The sequence below is a fragment of the Anser brachyrhynchus genome (assembly GCF_964034855.1).
Source record: "Anser brachyrhynchus genome assembly, chromosome: 9".
NCBI lineage: Eukaryota > Metazoa > Chordata > Aves > Anseriformes > Anatidae > Anser > Anser brachyrhynchus.
Genome location: NC_137703.1, coordinates 10,123,060 through 10,142,050, shown reverse-complemented (window position 1 = coordinate 10,142,050; position 18,991 = coordinate 10,123,060). Strand labels below are relative to the sequence as shown.

General features: G+C 44.5%; 1 protein-coding gene across 3 annotated transcripts in view; it reads left to right on the top strand.

Annotated features, from left to right (window-relative positions):
- The window catches only part of DIS3L2 (DIS3 like 3'-5' exoribonuclease 2), a 192,312-nt gene that overhangs the window by 53,904 nt on the left and 119,417 nt on the right, over positions 1–18,991 (top strand). For all 3 annotated transcript variants that reach the window (XM_080603837.1, XM_080603838.1, XM_080603839.1), the window contains one exon: positions 7,770–8,004. In XM_080603837.1, coding sequence (XP_080459963.1) covers positions 7,770–8,004 — 235 coding nt within the window. The remainder of the gene's footprint in view (positions 1–7,769; positions 8,005–18,991) is intronic.

Sequence of the window (18,991 nt, the reverse complement as noted above, 5' to 3'; positions counted from 1 at the left end):
AGGATCTTTAGCAGCTTTGTTTTTAAAGCAGCTTGAGGGTAGGGGGCCTGATGTGAGCTCGGATATTTCCTCTGCAGTCCGCAGATGAGTTTTTTCGTGGAGTTTTGGAGTGCTGTGATCCACGCCACGGGTGCTGCGGCGGCATGGGGTGCCTGTGCTGTGCAGGGAGAGACTGTTCTGACTTTCCTTTCCTGGCAAGTGTTAGAGGATACAAAAGGCAGGAGCATACAGATGGAGCTGCAATTCTCTGTGTTACAGGAGAACCAGATGAAGTGGACTTGGGGCACGTGGTCTGATCGTAGGACCCTGTGTCCTACTGGCAGGGGCGCAAGAGCCAGAGCTCTGTGAGGTGGGCCAGGGGAGACCAGAGACGTGACAGGAAGGGGCTGAAGGGCAGGAGCAGCTTCAGGAGGGACGAGGGCAGAGGCAAGTGTCTCCTCCGTGGTGATAATGAAGTGTTGCCGAACACGTGTGGAAGCAGACCGGAGGTGTGGGACAAGGGCCAGGGCACTGTGAGTGTGAAGCTCTGAGGCAAATGATAGGTCAGAGACCGGGTGAGGAGTGGGGACGCGTGGTGAGGAGGCAGCTCTTGTTTTGGCTTGGGGATTCAGAAAGGTCAGGCTTGAGAATTTTCCCTGTTGATGCTTTTCCACTTGTCACTCTAGTTATTTGTATGAGGGGGTAGAAGGACTTGGGGGGGGACATACTAACCTGTGATGTCTAAGTACAGACTGAAGCACAGAGAGAAGACAAGAGAACAGCTCAGGGATGAGTTTTAGTAATGGAAACAGGATAAGCAGTGAGAAAAGGTGGCCATTTGGAGATAACGTTCTTTGCAGTTAATTCTGCTCCTTAGGTTATCAGTCGCTTCCTCTGACCACATTCAGTGCTTGTTTCAGGCAGGGCTGACAGGCTTCCTGGGGTGCCGGAGGCGATGTGGAGGTGCCTTGTAGCACTGGTGGCCTGCCCGCCTCCCACAGTGTGTGGGCTCAAATCCCCCGTGCTATGCGAGCCCTTCAGCACTTGCCGCAGTCCCCTACCTGCTCGGAAGGACGGACGAGCCCTGCTTGAACTGTACAGCAGGGCTGTCTGCTGGGGCTCGACTAACCCTGCACACCGTCTGATTTCCTCAGTTAACTCCGCAGCAAACACTCGCTTTGCTGGGGTTTAGTCTGAGAGGAGAGGATGCAGGATGCTGGGGAGGACGAGGAGGAGATGAGCGTGTTGCAGAGCCGTGTCTGCATTTTGTTTTGAAAATGCGTGTGCTGTATTGCATTTGTTTCTCTCTCACCTCCTGCAGTGGGAACAAGTCAGAGAAGAGCTCTGAAAACGCTCGGTAATTAATCGTGCTGTCTCCCCTCCGCAGCTGGTGTCGGCTGCTTCAAAAAAGCCTTTGCGTACTCAGATAGTTTGCCCCTTTGAATCCACAAGCTGGATGGCTTCTGGGGGACACCTGGGAACAACAGAGCCCACTGGGCAGCGAGTAGCCTTCTGCTAGGCAGGAGAGGTTTTGGTTTGGATGTTTGTATGATTATTGCGTCCAATGTGATGTGTCTGGAATGTAAACTGTAACGTGCTGTATAATATAAAATAGCTATCCTGCTGGCTGTTAGCAAGTGTTTCCAGTGACTTAGAATTTAAGATTGTTTAAAAAAAAAAACACAACAAAAACACACAAAAAAGCAACCCGAACACTAGCATTATCGCTATTTTAAAAATAATGCCATGATTGCTCCTACTGAGAGTAGTCGTCTTTACTGAGTTGTCTTTGCCAGAGCTGTTTGGTGTGTGTGAGATTACAAAGAGCAGGAAAGGTGGCTGGGACAGGTGGTTTTTCTCTTATTGGAAGTACCATCCTTTCTTTAGCCAAGAAGGAGCTCGAGTGAGCCAGCCTTTGTTGGGTTGCTCTTTTCAGAAAAGCAAAGGTCTTCCTTGTTAATATTTATGGTAGCTTGGCTCTAGCATGTACGTATGAACTGTGACAGCATCCTCATGCTAGCCAGGCTCCATTCCTGCTCCCTCGTGAGCTAACATTAGGGAACCAGGTTTAAGTGAAGCCTGTTTAATATGGCAAAAGCTGGGAGGCGAACAGATGCAGGTGTTCGCAGAATTGGTATGAAATGTGGAGTTTGTATTAGTGTTGTGGTGGCAACGGTCTCTTTTAAGTGTGAGATTGCAATTTGGTCCAAAGTGCCTGTTTTCAGCTGTCTTCCTTTCGAAATAACCCCTTTCAACCTTTTTCTGTTTCTCAAACTTATTGCTTAACCAAGGCTCAGCACCAGAGAAGACCAATGGCTGTGACCTCAACTTTGCCTCCCTACCCAGCATTGCTCAGAACTTGTCTACAGCTAAAGCAGAACTTGTGTTTAACCAAAGTCTTTTTTTTTGGAAGAAAGGCATCTTGCCTTGATCGCAGACCTCAGGAGATAGGCTGGGGCTGAAGACCTTACTTTCCTTGTAGCTGTTCCCATGTTTTATCCTCCCTGCTCAAGGTGTTTCCTGCCTGCTGTGAGTCTGTCCTCAGCTTCTACTTGCTGGTGAATCTGCAGCAGCTTCAGGAGCCCCTTTGGACCCATCTGCTCCACTGAAGGTAGTTACCACAAACGACTCGTCACTTCGGAAATCTTTTGGATAAGTTGCACATTCGGGGTTTGATTACTCATGAGGCGTTTTGCCAGGTTTTGACTGATTTAGTGTAGAAAGCTGTACTTTATCACTTCCGATTTTTCTACCATATCTTTATGAAAATGTGCACTGCACAAGCCTAGCGTCTCCCACTGGCGCAGCGTTACAAACCTAAGATTACTTTTACCCTGTATAATAGTACTCTTTATAATAGAGGGGATCCTACTGCTGAGATTTTTGTTCATTAGAAGCCTTTCACATTCTCTTCAGTCGGTGATTTCCAAGGCAGACCCATTCGCAGGCATGTGTTGCATATTCTTAGATATTTGAGTTTACTTTTGGCTATTCTCAAACGTTCTGGATTCAGATCAGCCTCGTTCACCAATTGGACTTGACTGCTCCGCAAGTCTTTGTCATCTGTGAGTTTTATTACCAGTGACTTAATATTTAGTTTCCGTTTTTTGTGAATGCTTGGCCTACTGCAGGCCTCTGTGGAATCCCACCAGAAACCTAAATCCCAGTGGGTTGTTTTGTGTACTTGTGGGTTTCCTACTGCACGTTCGCAGCAAGACCTCTTTTGGGGACTTTGGTGAATTCTGGAGTGGCAGAAGGCTGCCTCCCAGGGCTTCTAAATGACCTACTTGAGCTAATATGATAAATGCCATAAGCGTCCTCCTTCATTGTCAAATCTAAACACAGTTAAACACTTTACGAATGAGTCATGTATCTATTTGTTATTGCTTTTTTAAGTGAAAGCAAATGCTGTCTTTGAATTTTTGAAACAGTTCGGCTGTGGAAAAGGACAGCGATTTCAGAAAATTGAACACAATTTTAAAGAACAATGTTTAAAGAACAATTTAAGATGTTCTCTGCTTCAAGTAACAGTGATGTCCCAGAGCTTGGTGGGCAAGTTTTACCTGAAGAATCTCAACAATAGTGTGCTCTAGTGGAAATGTCTAAAACTCGGTATCGTAGTCCCTCATTTTAATACAAGCACCTTGAGATAAATTTCACTCTTTGAATCTGCATCCAAAATACCTGTAGTGAAGATGTTCCTACTTCCTTACCTGCAAGACCCTACCACTGAAGGGGAGCTTTTTGCATGAGCCTCTGTTGAAACTAGTGACCCTACGTGGAAAGCTTTCAGCCTGCAAGCTGTGTACGTCCAGCCATGTCTAGTCTAGCAGTCACCCACATCTCCTGGTCAGTGCGGATCCATATGTGGCTTGTAGGGATTACAGCTGAGTGAGGAAGAAAAGCAAGCCTGTTGGGATCAGGGTTATATACTTTAGGGGTTTGGTACATCTATTGGAAAAAGCCTGGGGGTTAACAGCTCGATGGAGATTGCAAGTCCCTAGTCAAGTTCAGTAGTTTGATAGAGATGAAAGCCATGTATGAGTTGCTGCTTCCTCAATGGCAACAGTTACCATCAGAAAAACCATACCTGATCTGAGAATAAACAGGCCTGGGGTTTGTCCTAGAGTGGATGGGAGGCTTAAGTGGAAAGTCTGTGAAAAGCCTGGAGCTAACAGGGCGGATAGAAGATTGCTTCTGGCAGAGAAAGCAGTTTCTCCTGTAGCTCTGAAGGTAACCCGTAGTGCTTTCAGATGCATGGCTTCCCGGTTCAGTTTTCTGTTGGAACAAATTCCTCCCAAGTAAGGACAATCGTTCATTTGATGGCTACTTCAAGGCTGGGCTGAGTGCAGCGAGCTAATCACTCCGCTGTCCAGATTGTGCAGATTCATGCCACATGCACTTGCCCACTAGCTGTTTTTTATTACTTTTATGGTTGAGATGGGATTTTCATTCAAAGATCTTGTGTTCAGTCAGCTGTGACTTTACAAACCAATCACTGTGGGGCAGAAACTTGATGCTTGTTCAGCTATGGATGTTTGTTTAAAGTTGGAAGAAAATTTATTCAGACGCTATCTTGAGGATCAGACATTCAAATAAGCAATTGACTTTCAAGAAAATGCTTCTTACGAGGTATTTTTTTGATTAAGGAGCATATGAAAATAATATAACCGTGAGGCTGACGTTTGACTTCCTGGGTCAGGAAGGTAAGGTTCTTCAGTGGGCTTTGACCACGCACCCTGGGATGTTTGCACAATAGCAGGGTCACACACGTCATACGTGTGCAGCGATGGGGAATGCCCTCCTTGGAGATCCATGCAGAGCGAGCTGCACTGGCAAAGAGCTGTGCTCTGCACCACACATGACTGTAACAGAATTACATAATTGTGTATTTGATGCGTTCTGCTTTTCTGATTAAGTTCTGATATATGTATTCTGTCTGTATGCATTATTTCATGTATGAGCTTCAATAGCACGAGAAGAAATAGAGTACAATATCATAAGTTTATGTTTTCCAAAATGCTGTGCGTAAGAAAAGGTTAATCTGATGATCCAATACACTGCTGTTCAGATACAGCAGCATCCTGCATTCTGGAATCTGTGTGGTGAGCTCATGTTGGCCAGTAACAAGGAGATCATCGTAACGGGAATAATTGTATCCATTGAGCTCCTGATTTTGTAAAGTCTTATGCAGCTTTCCAGTCCTGTGATGTACAGCTTCCCTAGATTCCTGGTGTGATGTAAGCATTTTTGGGTGAAATCCCCTGCTCTGTTATGGATGAGGTCAGCCTAACTGATCGGTCTTGGCCTTGAGAAAAAAGACAAATCCTATCACCCATGCTTGACAGCATCTGGACATTTCGCGTCTCTGTTCTGTGTGGAGGTTGTGTTTTTGTGGACTCTGGAAAACTTTACTTAAAAATCCATTTGCAAATCTGTAAGGAAATGTGTGACTGGGGGCTTAGGTAGTCCCAGCTGGTGTATCGTGCTAGCTAGTGGCAGCAGGGTGTATCCTAGCTTGGGGGCAGCACGCTGATTTTAGTGTATGGCATTTAAAAAGAAATGAGTATTTGCTGCCTTCTTTAATGCAACATAAACTCTTCAAGCGTAAGCTTTTCAGTGCTGAGTCTTTGGAGAAGCGCTTCCTATCATTCAAATATATTTGATGTTGTTAGCTGCATTAGATATAGAAAGATTTGCGATTTAGCACCAGAAACACATCCCACACTTCCAAAGAATGACTTGAAAAGAAAAAAAATCAGGCAAAGCCTGAAGGGATTGGAGAAAATGAACTCCTGCTGCAGTTGCACACTTGCACACATCTGGTGCAATTGAAATTTAAGAGCTGAATACATCCATATCTGACCATGGGAGGGTCCAAGCGTTACTGTTGACACTAGTTTGCTTTTTGGATAGGCACACTGGCAGAGTCACTAGCGTGTGGAGCCTTGTCAGCTCTCTAATCTAATAGACTGTTCTTGCCCAGACCATCGTGTGTCAGTATTTTACGTACCGAATGTAGCCAGCTTTAATAATAGGCCATTTTCCCACCGTCTGCCAAACTTTTCCCCTTTTTTTTTCACAATTTAATGTTTGTATGTATCAAAATCTGCTATGGTAACAAATTATATACATATTAAAAGAAAAAGATGGAAAGCAGAGTCACAAAAGGTAACAAGAGTTCAGAATAATGTCATCTCAGGGCTTTTTTAAAGGCTTGAATTCAACCCGGTGTTAAAATTGATTTTGTTGCATATTGAGAAGAGATTACAAAGAAACGGGTACTGCTTGAAACCATCGATGTAGCTTCGTATGTTTAAAGTTGTGAAATTCTTGCCTGTACAGGTCTGATTTGTTATATTTGCTTTTTACTTATTAAAAAAAAATAATTGTGGAGCCTTTTGAATTGTGTTTTTCCTCCTTTGGAATGGTTGTCTTCAGCGAGGACCTGTCGCGGCTATTTATGCTTATTTCTAATGTCTACACCAATCATTTAAAATGCAGTACAGGAAAGGATTTCTTCTTGTATTTTTTTATAAGGTCCTTTTGCTTGCCTTTCTGGTGGTGGGAGTTGCTGTGGTCACGCACCGGGGTAGTGATGCTGGGGACCACAGGGGAGCATTTCGAGCAGTGAACGCCAGCACCAGCTGGAGAGGAGCTCAGTCGCCGGGAGGGCGTTGGAAGGGGGGGGGGTCACCCCACTTCTTTGTAGTAGCTGGTGATCTTACTGCCTTAACCCATGCCGATCTGTGTATCACACTAAAGTACTGCAGCTTGAAGGAAACTTAAGCACTGCTTTAGAAACTAAAACCTGGACCTAGGTTCCAGGACCTCAAGGGTGCTTGCAACTCGCTGGTGGTTGTGTGGAGGATGCTTGTAAAAGTGTATTTGTCCAAGGTGTGAACTGTTCGGATCGATATAGCTGGAGATGGAGCCGTTCCCATGTCTGTCGTGCGAAGAGGGATGCCATCCAGGTCTGTGCTCTGCTTTACTTGGACAGGGGTTGTGTGTGATTTCATTTGACATGATTGTGTGCGTGGTTTCTCCTCCTCGTATGCCATTGCTGCACTAAAACGGGGACAAGTCTGCAGCAATGGTCAGAGGTGCTTGTCTGAAATGGTGGTTAAGTACCCACTTCATACTTCTCAGTAACTTATTTAGGAGGTTTATGTAGGTAGCAGCAATAACTGTGTGCCTTTAACAAACAGAAGCCTAAAATAAACGTAGACGTTGGTGCCTTAACAAGCTGCCCCAGTCCGGTTCCTCCTCGGGTCAGAGGGCGCAGTGTTCTCTGGTCTGAACTTGTTCAGTCCATTCCTAACAGTGTTGGGGCCAGAGATGTGCTTTGAGATGGTCTTGGCATTCACTGGAACTCCTTGAGTTCAGGACTCCCCAGGATGGCTCAGTGTATCGCAGCAAACAACGGCCTCGGCAGCTCGCTAAACTGTGGTGTATCCTCCTCCATCCCTCTGCTTACTCCCAACTTCTGGAGAGCTGATTAGAGGCTTGGCAGGAGCGGTATGGTTATGCTCTAGATACGCTTTGGATACATTTATTGTCACAGTTGAGGTACTGCAAAAGCCATGCCGTTCCCGTCGTTATCCTAGCGAGGTACTTCTTTTGATTGTGCAATATCTGTGGCTAATTACATGGCAATTGAAGTGTGCCACCAGCCACCCACAATTCATTGTCAGCTCCTTGGGGATGCAGATGAAAACAGAAAGATAATGTTTTCATTCTTCAGTCCAGTGATTTAGCTTGCCTCTTTTTTTAATCCCTTGCTCCTTCAGGTAATAAAGCCAGATGGTAGTGACAAAGAAACAGAAGCCACGCGTGAATCAGATGTCCCTGAGGATATGCTGGGGACTTGCGTTCCTCGAGAGACGGCAAAAGATGATGCTAAAAGTCCGGATGTCATTATAGAAGCTCAGTTTGATGATAATGAGGCAGAGCATGGACAAGACCACTTGCAGGATATGTTGGCTGATGACGTTAAGAAACTTTCCCTGGATACTGGTGAAAAGGGTGAGTAGATCAGAGTGCTGATTTAAACCTTTATTTGAGCAAACCATCGAAGTATTACTTTGTTGCCTTGCTTTGCTGCAAGATATAAAATACAAGCATAAAAGCTTAATGCCTTATCGCTTCTATCCCTTTCTGCTAAACTGCCTTCATAGTTCTGAATGGATATTAAGGACTGGGTTTTATGTAGTTTTGATTGATGCGAAGTAAATCTGTGAAACAGGAGTCACACCTTTAGATTTGCAATTCTCAGGGCTGTCTGGGGACTGCTGGTTGCTGTTTTCTTCAAAATGCTGCTGTAGCAGTTTCCTTCATCTCAGCTTGGCTGGCCAATCTCTGCGTCTCAGTTTGGGGATAGGAATATATTTCCTTGGGGGCAGTTAGGTTTGTTGCTGTTTTCAAACAGTTGAGTTATGAGCAACTTAAAGATTTGGTCCATTTAAAAAGAAAATTGCTTTAAAACCTAAAGCCAATTATGTGATCTGTTTTGAAGGCAAACCTATTTTATTCTGAATCTGAATTCCATCCAAACCATCAAGTGTTGCTTAAGGCAAAATAAAATAGGCTCCCCTGTTCCAGACTATACTATGCTGCTCTTCGCATGTCCTTTCTGGTACTAAATCTCCTAAGATTTCCTCTCCTGAAGAACTGTGCGTTGAAAAGATTCTGACAATTGGAGCATTTAACATGTGCCTTCAGCTGCTGGTGAAAGATTTGCCAGGACAGATATCCTGGTGCGTTCCTGATGCATGTCCCAGTCATCCAGAAAAGACAGCCGTAACTTAGGATATAAGTAGTTGTTGGTCTCTGACGAATCGTGGTGGTGGTTGTAAAGCTGCTCTATTTAATAGCTCGTATTTTCCTGAGGGATTGCTTTTGAGGATGTACAGACCTCTGCCTATACTGTTGGTAGATTTCCATTTTTCACACCCATCTGTTAATAAAAATGGAAATAACACTTGTGTAGAAGTGTTGTAGCTTTTATGACAAAACGTTGGTTTCAGTTCATGAATGGATTCGCCACCTCACCAGTTCACGATGCTATTTCCTTCTGGTACCTCCACTGTCTTTGAGTTACTGCCAAGGTACATGAACCAACTTCCATCTTGTTCCGTTACTTTCCAGTGCAAGGCTTGTGTTGGGAGCTAGTTGTATTGCCCACAGATGTTTTATGTAGCTAGTAATTAACCCCATCTTTTTTTTTCAGTCTTGGACACCACGTTATAGCTGCACGCTGTCAAGCTGCTGCTTTGGCTCGGCAATTCTAAATCTCCTAATGTGCTACTGAGTCACGTGTCTGTAGCACCTCTGGTTTTTGCTTCTCATAGCAATAGCAAATTAAAAGTCAGAAATACAGTCTAGTTTGACACCAGCATTTAAAGTAAATACAGATCTGTATAACTGTGCTGTGGTGTAAAGGCTTGATGGGAGTTACTTCTCTTGGTGTATCAGTTCCTCAAGATGCTCTGGAGTGACCTGTGTTGGAGGCTCTCAAATCATCTCTTAAAATCTGTGCCATCTGAGTGGTTTTTGCCATTTAGTTCTGTCTTTGGAGAATACTTGTATGGCAAATGTTAGACCAGCTTGCTGTCTGCATGGTGGAAATCCAACTTATTTCTCCATTGCAGTTGCGTTAGCCAACTGTTTTCTTTTATTTCCAAGGCCTTTCCTTGTTCATCCCGAACAGGCCTTGTGGCTGGTGCGATTGTGCCAGTTAGATTTCTGCTGAATCTGTATTTTGCTATCGACTCTTTTAATAGCTACTTCAGCTTCCTTGGCTATGCAATTCACATGGATTTTTCTCCAGTTTCTTCTTGCTCTGCTGCTTAATGCCCTCCTTTCTTTACACATATAAAGTTTATGATGCTGCATTTTCTTAAGGTGTTTTTGAGCAGCTGATGATTGCTTTGGCTTGTTTCCTGTCTTTCATACGATTTCTCATATCATCGCTTATCCAGATTTTAAGACTTGCCTGGAAAACAGCAATAGTTGTTCTAGCATCAGTGATAACTGTCATGAAAAAAGAAGAGATCCTGCCAAATTCTGCCCTCAGGACAGCCAGGTGTGGTTCAAAATGCTTTTTGAAAGGACCAAACGTGCACTTTTTCAAGGCGGAATTCAGCCTCAGGGGATAATACCCGCTGCACTTCCTAGGGCATCCACTGGAACAGGACATGGGCATCAGAAGGCAGAGTGCTTTGCAGCGGGTGGAAGTGGCCTTCCCTGCATGACGTGGGCCTCTGCTGGCAGCACTGCTTGGCTGCTGCTGCCCGCTGTGCTTGTTTCAAGCTAAATGTCTGAGAGCCTTTACGTTACATCCCTTCTGCTGGAAACAGCTGCCGCAGCAAAACAGAGGTGGATGGGAGATGAGATCCTACAGTGGGGGAATTTCTTGCTGACCCACCAAAACCGGTGCTTTATTTACTTTCTGTGAGAACGTTGCATTGGAGGATTTATTACATTGGAGGTTTTATTACACAGTCACTGCGTGGTCTTACGTGAGGAAGGGAGCAGGAGAAATAATTTGTGGCCAGTGCAACTTTGAAACAAACACTTGCGGGCTTTCCTCTTTTCCCCTAACACAGGGAAGTTGGAAGGCTTCAAGCTGAACAAAGATGCCATCAAAGATACTGTGTTTAATAAAATCAAGAAATATTCCACTGTGTTCTCATGTGTACTTTTTCTATGTATGTGTGTATATATTTATGTATATACATACATAAAAAGTCCCATATATCTATGGGACTTACATGTAAATAAAAAAATAAACAAAAAATTCAAACCAAAGAAAACCACAGATTTCTAGAAGTGAAATATAACCATAACTACCTTAATACATTAAAAAGTAAATTTTAATCACTTAAAAAGTAAATTTTAATCACTTGGGGCGGGGAGAGGGGGAAGGTCTGGTGGGAAATGACAAAGCCAAAGTAGCTCTGCGCATTACCAGTCATTGCCGAGCTCTCTGTGCACACACACAAGCTCTGCAGATTGCTGCCTCTCAGTTTAAGACAGCTTTCTTCCTTTCTGACGGCAGAGTAGAATTACACAACATCTCTGTTGGCTCACTTACTCCGCTGCTGCTAATCAGAATGAACCATGAAGAATAGAAGTAGACGAGTCATTCAGATCAGAGCACTCTGGGTCATGCTGGGAGCGCGATCTGGTTTTGATATCTTTTCTACGCTGGCTTGGGTCCCATCCCTCACTGTGGCTCTGCTCTTCTTCAGAGCTCAGTCCCCCGTCCATCTCTAATTACCATCTCTAATTACACACTGGGGCAAAGAATTTCAGCTTGGCCCTTGCTGTCAGAAGCTCTGAAGCATGAAGCTTTGTGTGCATTGATTGTGGCCCAGGTCTGAGTGGGCTGAATTCCTTGAAGGTGTCGCGCTTGGGGCTTACTGCGCTTCCTTGGGACTTGCACCAAGCTGGTAGGAAGGGTTAGGCATGGTGCTGCAGGCTGAGACCCGGGCGTTGGGTCTGCCTCCCTGGAGTGCTGCAGGTCTGAGAGCCAGGCTTGCTGCCCTTCCCACCCGAAGACCCAAGAAGGGATGGGATGAACAATAGGGAAGTCCGCAGGGCTGAAGAGATGATCGCATTCAGCCTGTCAGCCTGCCTAATTTCTGAATGTTCTCATGCTCGTAAAAGTGTCTCGGCATTGCCTTGCTCAAGGATCTTTAAATAAAAGTTCATAACCGGTGTCGCTGTGCCAGAAACTGTCCTGGTCAAACTAGTTCGCTCTGCTTTTCTGAACCTTTCTTGCTGAGAAGTTGGGTTAAAGATTATCTTCAGGAAGGTCTCTGATCGGGGAAGTGATGAGCCCTTTTCCTCTCCTGCAAGCTGTTCCACACAAAAAGCAATATTACTTTGTTCCAAAGTTAGATTTTCTTAATGTTAAGTTCTGGTCGTTGGATGTAGGTCTTTTTTAGCAAAGATGGAAATCCCTTTCCTCTAGCACATTACAATTTCAACTGTATTTCCACAGCATTAATACTTTTACATGCTGAAAAAAAAAGTTCTCTTTGTTCTTTCCTCACAAAGACAGCAAGAATGAGCACCCTGAGTGTCAAATCTGAAGAAGGTTTCTCAGCTCGCTCACTAGTGTCCTTTAAACCCTCTCTGGAGTTCCTGTGTCCTCTTGAAATGCAGGCAAAGAGCAAGGCATAATATCCTGGCACGAGTCTGAACAATGTTGTGTACAGAGAAAACATTAATTCTCCGTGGTGCTCGGTATCTCATGACATGCGAGTCCTCTGTGTTTTATCCTGAGACCTCAGCTTGTTCTGTGTCGCTGCTATCCGAAGAAGTCATCCACCAGTGGGCACAGCCTTTGCCAGATCTGTAATTCTTTTCCTTAATCGTCATTCTCATTCCCTACTGGAACAGAGGTAGTGTAACTTTTATTCCAGCCCGGTGCTAAATGATAGGTTATTTCTATGACTTTTCACCGCTGTAAAAGGATTTTCCTTATGCTGCATGTCAATACGTAATAAAAAATAGAAACTTTTCTGTATCCTCCCAGCCCAGGAAAAGTGCAAGATGTTCTGTACAGAATACTTTACGACGGTGTATCCCTATACAGACCTGTGTCACATGAGTTTCGTACAAATGTGAGCTGTCTCTTGTTAAATATTGGAATCGGTTCACTCTGATAAAGAAAAATCAGCAATTGAACGGTAGCAACTACTCGTACTCTGGAGAGTGGCAGCTGGGCTCATAAAAGCGCTTCAGCCTTTCTTTGTGAAAGGATATTCAAATAAAAGTTTGTAAAACTGTGTCACTGTGCCAAAAGCTATCTTTGTCAAACTAGTTTGCTTAGCTTTTTTTTCAGCTCTTCTCATGAGAGATCTTACTTTACCAGATACGCAGAATATCCTGCTTCCCACGGGGTGGCTCGCAGAAGTAATCAGGTTGGGGGACTGGCTGCCCTGGCAGCAATCAGAGAGCTGTGTTTGTTCAGGATTTCCCCTTGCAGCTACACTTCTGCAAATCAGGGCTTGAACGTGTGAATGTCCGAGGCTTGCTCCCTGCCTTGACGTAATGAAGCTTGAATAGAAATAGCTCATTTACGGGCAGAGTAAACTGACAGCTGACTCGACCAATTGCGCGATGGAAAATTGAATCAAGTAGCTGGTGGTTAATAAGTAGGGTCAACAGAATTTGGGTTGTAGCTGCTGCACGGCCCAGTCCTGTCTCCCTGCGTGTTCAGCACTGGCCAGGTGAGCTCTGGTCAGTCCCTTTTCAAGACAAATGTGACCGATCAGTCACTGGTAAGCTTGGTAAGGTCAGACGTGATAACCTAAAATTGTGCCTTCCTCTTGCAACCTGGAGCCTTTGTGCAGTTAATGCTGTCTCCTGTTGGTGTAGGAGTTTAGGTGATATTACTGTTTCTTTCTCTAGTTGGCCAAGTCTGATGGTAAGGACAGGATGATGGTGACGAGAATCTGGACAGCGTGCTTGTCCCGTCACTCTGGTTGGGTCCCCCTTCTTTCAGTTTTGCTGCCATGAATTCTATGACAAATGTGGAGCCTCCCAACCTCACTGGCTGCTAGAAGGAATAAATGTTCTCTCTCCTCTTCAGAGGCTCCTGTTTACTCTGAGTGCTCTTGAGGAGACTTCATGCTTCTTTCCTAGCCTGCAGCTTTCTGGAGACGGATCGTCTCCACTGCATAGCTCTCAACATTTCTAGGCCACAGCAGAGTGAAAGCTCACCAGGAAATCTTCTCAGTTACACGGCTTTTAATAGAAATCCTTGAGGTGGAACTGTCAAAAATCAGATCAGTTTCACTCTGCTGAAGCCTGGAAAACCAGCAGAGAAGCTGGAGCTGTTTCAGCTGCTCAAGACAGCTCTGTATTCATTTATCCTAAGTTCACGTTTGTGGGTCTCTGGATCTATAACTTTTTGTAAATGAGAGCATAGATTTCTTGAAGAATAAACAGTACAGCTTCAGAAAAGTGTTCAATTGGTGTTGAACAAATTGGGCTTTATGGTAGCATTGATTAAATGATACAGGCTGACTAAGCCTCAGTTATTCTTTTGTTGCACAGCTGAAGCCTGCAATGGAAGTTAATGTTGTGAAAGCTTCTTATGCTGTTCTTTCCTAGTAAGTTATCTTGACCCCCAAATGACTTCTTAAGCAAGGAAAAAAAAAAAAAAAAAAAACACAAAACCACAACACTTATGCAATTGCGTAAGCTGAATTAGATTAAGTTCAGCATATTACCATATGTTCCTGAATTCACCTGTGTTTCTCCTTTGAGTTACAAGTTTAGGTCAAGTAAAGTGAGAGGGCATGATACTGAGAATGAATGGTGGGTGTGAAGATAAACATATTAGAGTATGGTCATTGTTAGCAGCAAGATTTCCAGGATGAATCAGATCAGGATTCATTCAGCTAACATATTTTCCATGCAATAGTAAAATTGGACACACACACTTTAGGAACAAATGCACATGCAGGAAGGAAGAACATTAAGTAGGCAAAACGGTTAATGGAAATGTTTTTGTAACATTTTAATTTTACTTTTAATAATATAACAAAACTGCATTTATGTAGACTGCAACACTACCTGATTTTTTGGATATTTATTTCTGTTGCAATAAAGCTTTCAGCCCCCGTGTTGACTGGCAGCTTCTCGAGGATGGAAGAGGGTCAGAGGTCTGAATAGCAGTGCTGTGGTTATAGGAATGTTTCATGGCTGCTGAGACAGATACGATTTGATCTGTTGGGGTAGGTGGCAGCTTCCCAAAATGATGCTGTCTTTGTTGGTCAGGCTTGGAGGGTTCTAAGGAACAGTGATAATTCTGTCTCATCGTTCTGCCATCTCCCCCGTCCTCCCTTGTGGAGGTGGCTAAATACAAGTAAAGAGTTACACGCTTGGCTGCATCGCATGTGTAAGGAAGCCAGCTACACTCACCTCTTCACATTGCCTTTGCTCTGTGTTATTGCAGATGCTCGTGTTTTCGCTGTACACATTTGTTATTGTGCCCTTCCTTTCCCTCTCTGAGGGTTTCCTCCCATCTGTGCATCTTCAAAAATCTTCCTGCTAATCATCTGAGCCTCCCGGTCCTTGTCTTCAGTGAGCCATTGGGCATGCAGATGTGTGAGTTCAGGTGTTTAGACATGAACAGCTGTGGCGGGGTGAGTCGTCTTATTTGAAACAAACATCTCCGAGAAGTTACTTGTGTTCCTTTGTCACGCAGTGATGAGACTGCTCGGCGGTGCCGCGTGGTTTGGAGCTGCTCTGCTTTTGTACCTGCGGAGCCTTCTTGCATTGCACACGGGAGCTGCTAGGCTGATTTTGGACAGGCTGCACTTGTCGAATTCCAAAGCTGTTGGCTTACCAGGCATGTCACAGTCAACTGTGCTCCCTCCAGCACAGGTGGAAAGCTCTGTGTGTGTAATGCTCACAGGATACCGCTTCTTGTGTGGTATTTTCCCAGCCTATTTAAAGCAAGTTCTAGTTCTGGATAGTGTCGGGTGCCAAGTGAAACGGCCCTTTTGCTGCCCAAGTAGTAACAGGGTTTCAGGTCGAACGGTGTTGGGCTGGTGCTGTTCCTGCTGAGCTGCTAACGCTGAGCACACCTCTAGCCTCAAACAGAGGAGGTACAGCTGAAGAGGGCACCTTGTCACCTAAAGTACACGTGGCTTATGCGATAACGCTGGCTGTCCCACTCAACTTTTGAACCCGTTGTTACTTTTGAATTTAAATTCAAATTGTGCAGAAGGGAAGCAGCCTCAGAGAAGGGGGATCCCCTGAGGTGTTGTGGCAGTGGGTGGCTGAGAGGGCAAAGAGGCTTTGTGGTCTGCTGGGTGAGACTTGAGAGAGCTCTCGTACCCGTGGGCTGCAGGCTCCATGCAGGAGAAATCTCCCAAGATCAGGAGGAGCTCAGAGCTTATACCTGTATAGGTACCAAAATAACGTTATAGGAGCTGAAATCATCTGACTAGGGACATGTGTTTTTAAGAAACCAGATTCTTTTGTCTCTCAGAAAATTACATTTTGGTTTACTTGGTGAAGGGGGAAACTGAGTACGGATGTGAACCATTGGTTAGTACCAGCAATTTTGCGTTCTGGAGGAAAAACCTGTTCTGTACCAATAAATAATCAGTGACAGAATGTGAAGAGCCCATGTACCACCTTCAGCAGCAACATGTTTCATTCTTGTTATCCCTGAAATGAAGATCATGCCACAATAGCTATGCGCACGTATGGGGTAAACGTGTGCGTGCGTTTGAATGTGTTGCTTTTTGGTTTAAGGGAGTTTTCATTTCTGTACGTTTCCTGTGTTGGTATAGACAGAAGTTCCAAAAATGCATCCTGTTGAGTGTGACACACAACCCTTGAGATGGTATTTCTAATCAGTTGAATTGTTTTACATCGGTTTCCATGTGTTTGGTACTAAAACATAATCTGCTGAAAACTGCTTATTGAAACAGACAACCTAGGTGTTGTTGCTTGGTTAGGAATAAGCTTTGCTCTTCAAAGGTTTACAGATGTTCTGGTACTTGAGCACTAAACTGAAAAGTAGCATTTTCTTTTTTTTAAAAGCTTCATACTGCTAACATCGCCTGATTTTTTTTTTCAGAAATGCCCATGTAGAGTAAGCCAACTAACTTCTCAAGTAGATTTTTCTTCTAGCTGAAGTAGCAAACTTTGAACTTTTTTTTTTAATTGTTTCTTTCCATCCAGGGAGAGAAGATTTTTTTCCAGTGAGTTGTTTTTGAGATCTGAAACTTAGATATATTTTCATTTTCAAGTGGATATTGCATCTTTAATTATATTCTTTTTGGACAGAATTGCAGATTTCCACAGTGACCAATGCAAACCTAGTGAAAATACTTTTGGATCTGTCACAAGTAATCAGAATTCTAGTTTGACTTTTGGTCACCTTTTAATGTCATGGTAATTTAATTGTAAAAGGAAATTTGGGGGGCCTTAGAAAAAAAAGTTTGACTAGGAATGCCTGTCAGAAAATGTAACTGTGTGTTGAAGCTGCCTCAACTGATCTCTTACAGAGGGAGGCAAATTCCACAATGTTCTGGATCTGCTTTGTTGGTAATAACATAACTAATTTGAGTTGCTTTTTGTATCTAGTGCCTAATTTTTTTTTTAAAGTAAGACTATTACAGTTTTGGTTTGTCAGATAATTGCTGAAAGGAAAACACTGAGATTATAATGCAGTTTCACTGGATCCTAGTTGCTGAAGTGTTTTCACTGTAAGATAAGCTTATGAAGTATTGCCCAAGCTAACATAGTAAATCTTTCTCAGAAAACATGTCTTTGCCCAGGGTGGAAATATTGAATGGTCATTGGATAACCACTACGGTAAAGGGGTCAGAATAATTCATTTTTAGTTTGGCGTAATGCAAGGAGTTTCTTCCCACCTCCCCTGCTCAAAACCCTGCTCCTCTCTCAAGTTAGCTCTCCTTCAGGATTGCCTGCGTGGCTCTGCCCGTTGTGGGAGATGTTTGTGTCTCACAGCTCAGATCTTCTAGACCACCGGCATCTGCAGGGGCCCTGCCACCTCGACTCTGCGCCCACCCACGCATCAAATTCCAGCTTCGTTGAGGAGCAGGCGGATGTGCAGCGAAGGAGAGGCACTGTCAGACTGTATTTAGGGGACTCAGGTGACAGACTTGTGGCAGCTTCTCTGTCATGATACTTCAGTTGAGACACAAGTCTCCATGCAGTAACTTCACAACTAAGTCAGGAGGCCTTTGTGGATATCCCTGAGCAGAGGGGTTTGTCACAGGGGGAGCCCTCACTGCTAACGGAGACCTCTGAGCATTAGATGCAGCCCTGGTACCAGCAGAATTTTGACTTCAAAAAGAGCAGCTACGAGCTATGGGAAAAGTCCACCTCTCTTGGCCCCAGAATTAGAGTTCCTTGGGTGTCTGCTTTCCTGTCCCTAGTTTCAGGAGCATTGCCCGCCAGTAAATGCATGTGATGACCTTTTAGATACTAAAGTTGATGCAGAAAGATGGGTAGGTATAAGTAGATAGCTGGGATTTACTTTCTTTCTGTTGATGGTATAGTTGTAGATCCCAGCCTCTGTCTGATGGAGTTAGTAGAAACTCCAGGAATTTTTGGGAGGGATGCTGAAATTGGAGAGACCCCTGAGGAAGAAGGTATTCTCCAGCCAGCCAAAGGCCCATGGTTGATTTTGGCTGTGACGAAAAAGGCAAGCTCTACCATGTGTCACAGCGAGACTTCAGATGCCTTCTGGTACCTGTCCTGAGTTCACATGGAGCTCAGCTTCACCCCAGCGGGGTGAAATGCTGCAGTCCTGCCTGTTCTTTGTCCCGGGTGAAAGACACACTGGTGACCCATTTGCTGTGCTCCCAGCGACAGCCCCTCCTGGTGGTTCTGCGCTTTTGTATGCGTGTATGTGATACCTCCCAAGGACGCAGCTGCTGGCTCCTTTTTTGACTGCTTCTGTGAAAAAATGCAAGCAACTTTCTGGAGAGATGGGAATTGGAAAGAGAAGCGGAAAGAAGTCAGTGTTAATAGGGCCGTGTTCCTCGAGCATGGTGCTTTTCTCATTCTTGTCTGTTGTGCCTCGAGACGGTGCTGTCATTCTGCTGGGCTGGGAAAGCAGTGAGTGCAAGTCTTGCTTTTTCCAGACACGTTTAGATCTGGTTGCTCTTCCAACCAGTATGTGCCGTGCAGTGGGGCAGTTTATTCCAGTAAAGCCCTGGGCTTGTGTCAGGTGTGTCTGCGTGCCCGGCCTTTGGAAGGCTACCAAGCTCTCATTGCCCCCTGTGCCTGCCAATGTTTCTTTGTCTCAGATCGTCCCGTTCTTTGTCCGAGCTCTCTTTATGGCTGGCACACCATAAACCCTTGACTATTAACTGATGGCTTGAAAATTTTTAAGAAAACAGAACGGCTCCTTGCTCTTATTTTTTACTAACCGATTTCCTGGTACAACCTCTAGCTGACCGTGATCTTAGAGGAGGTAAGCAATGAGGTGTGTAACTTGGATATA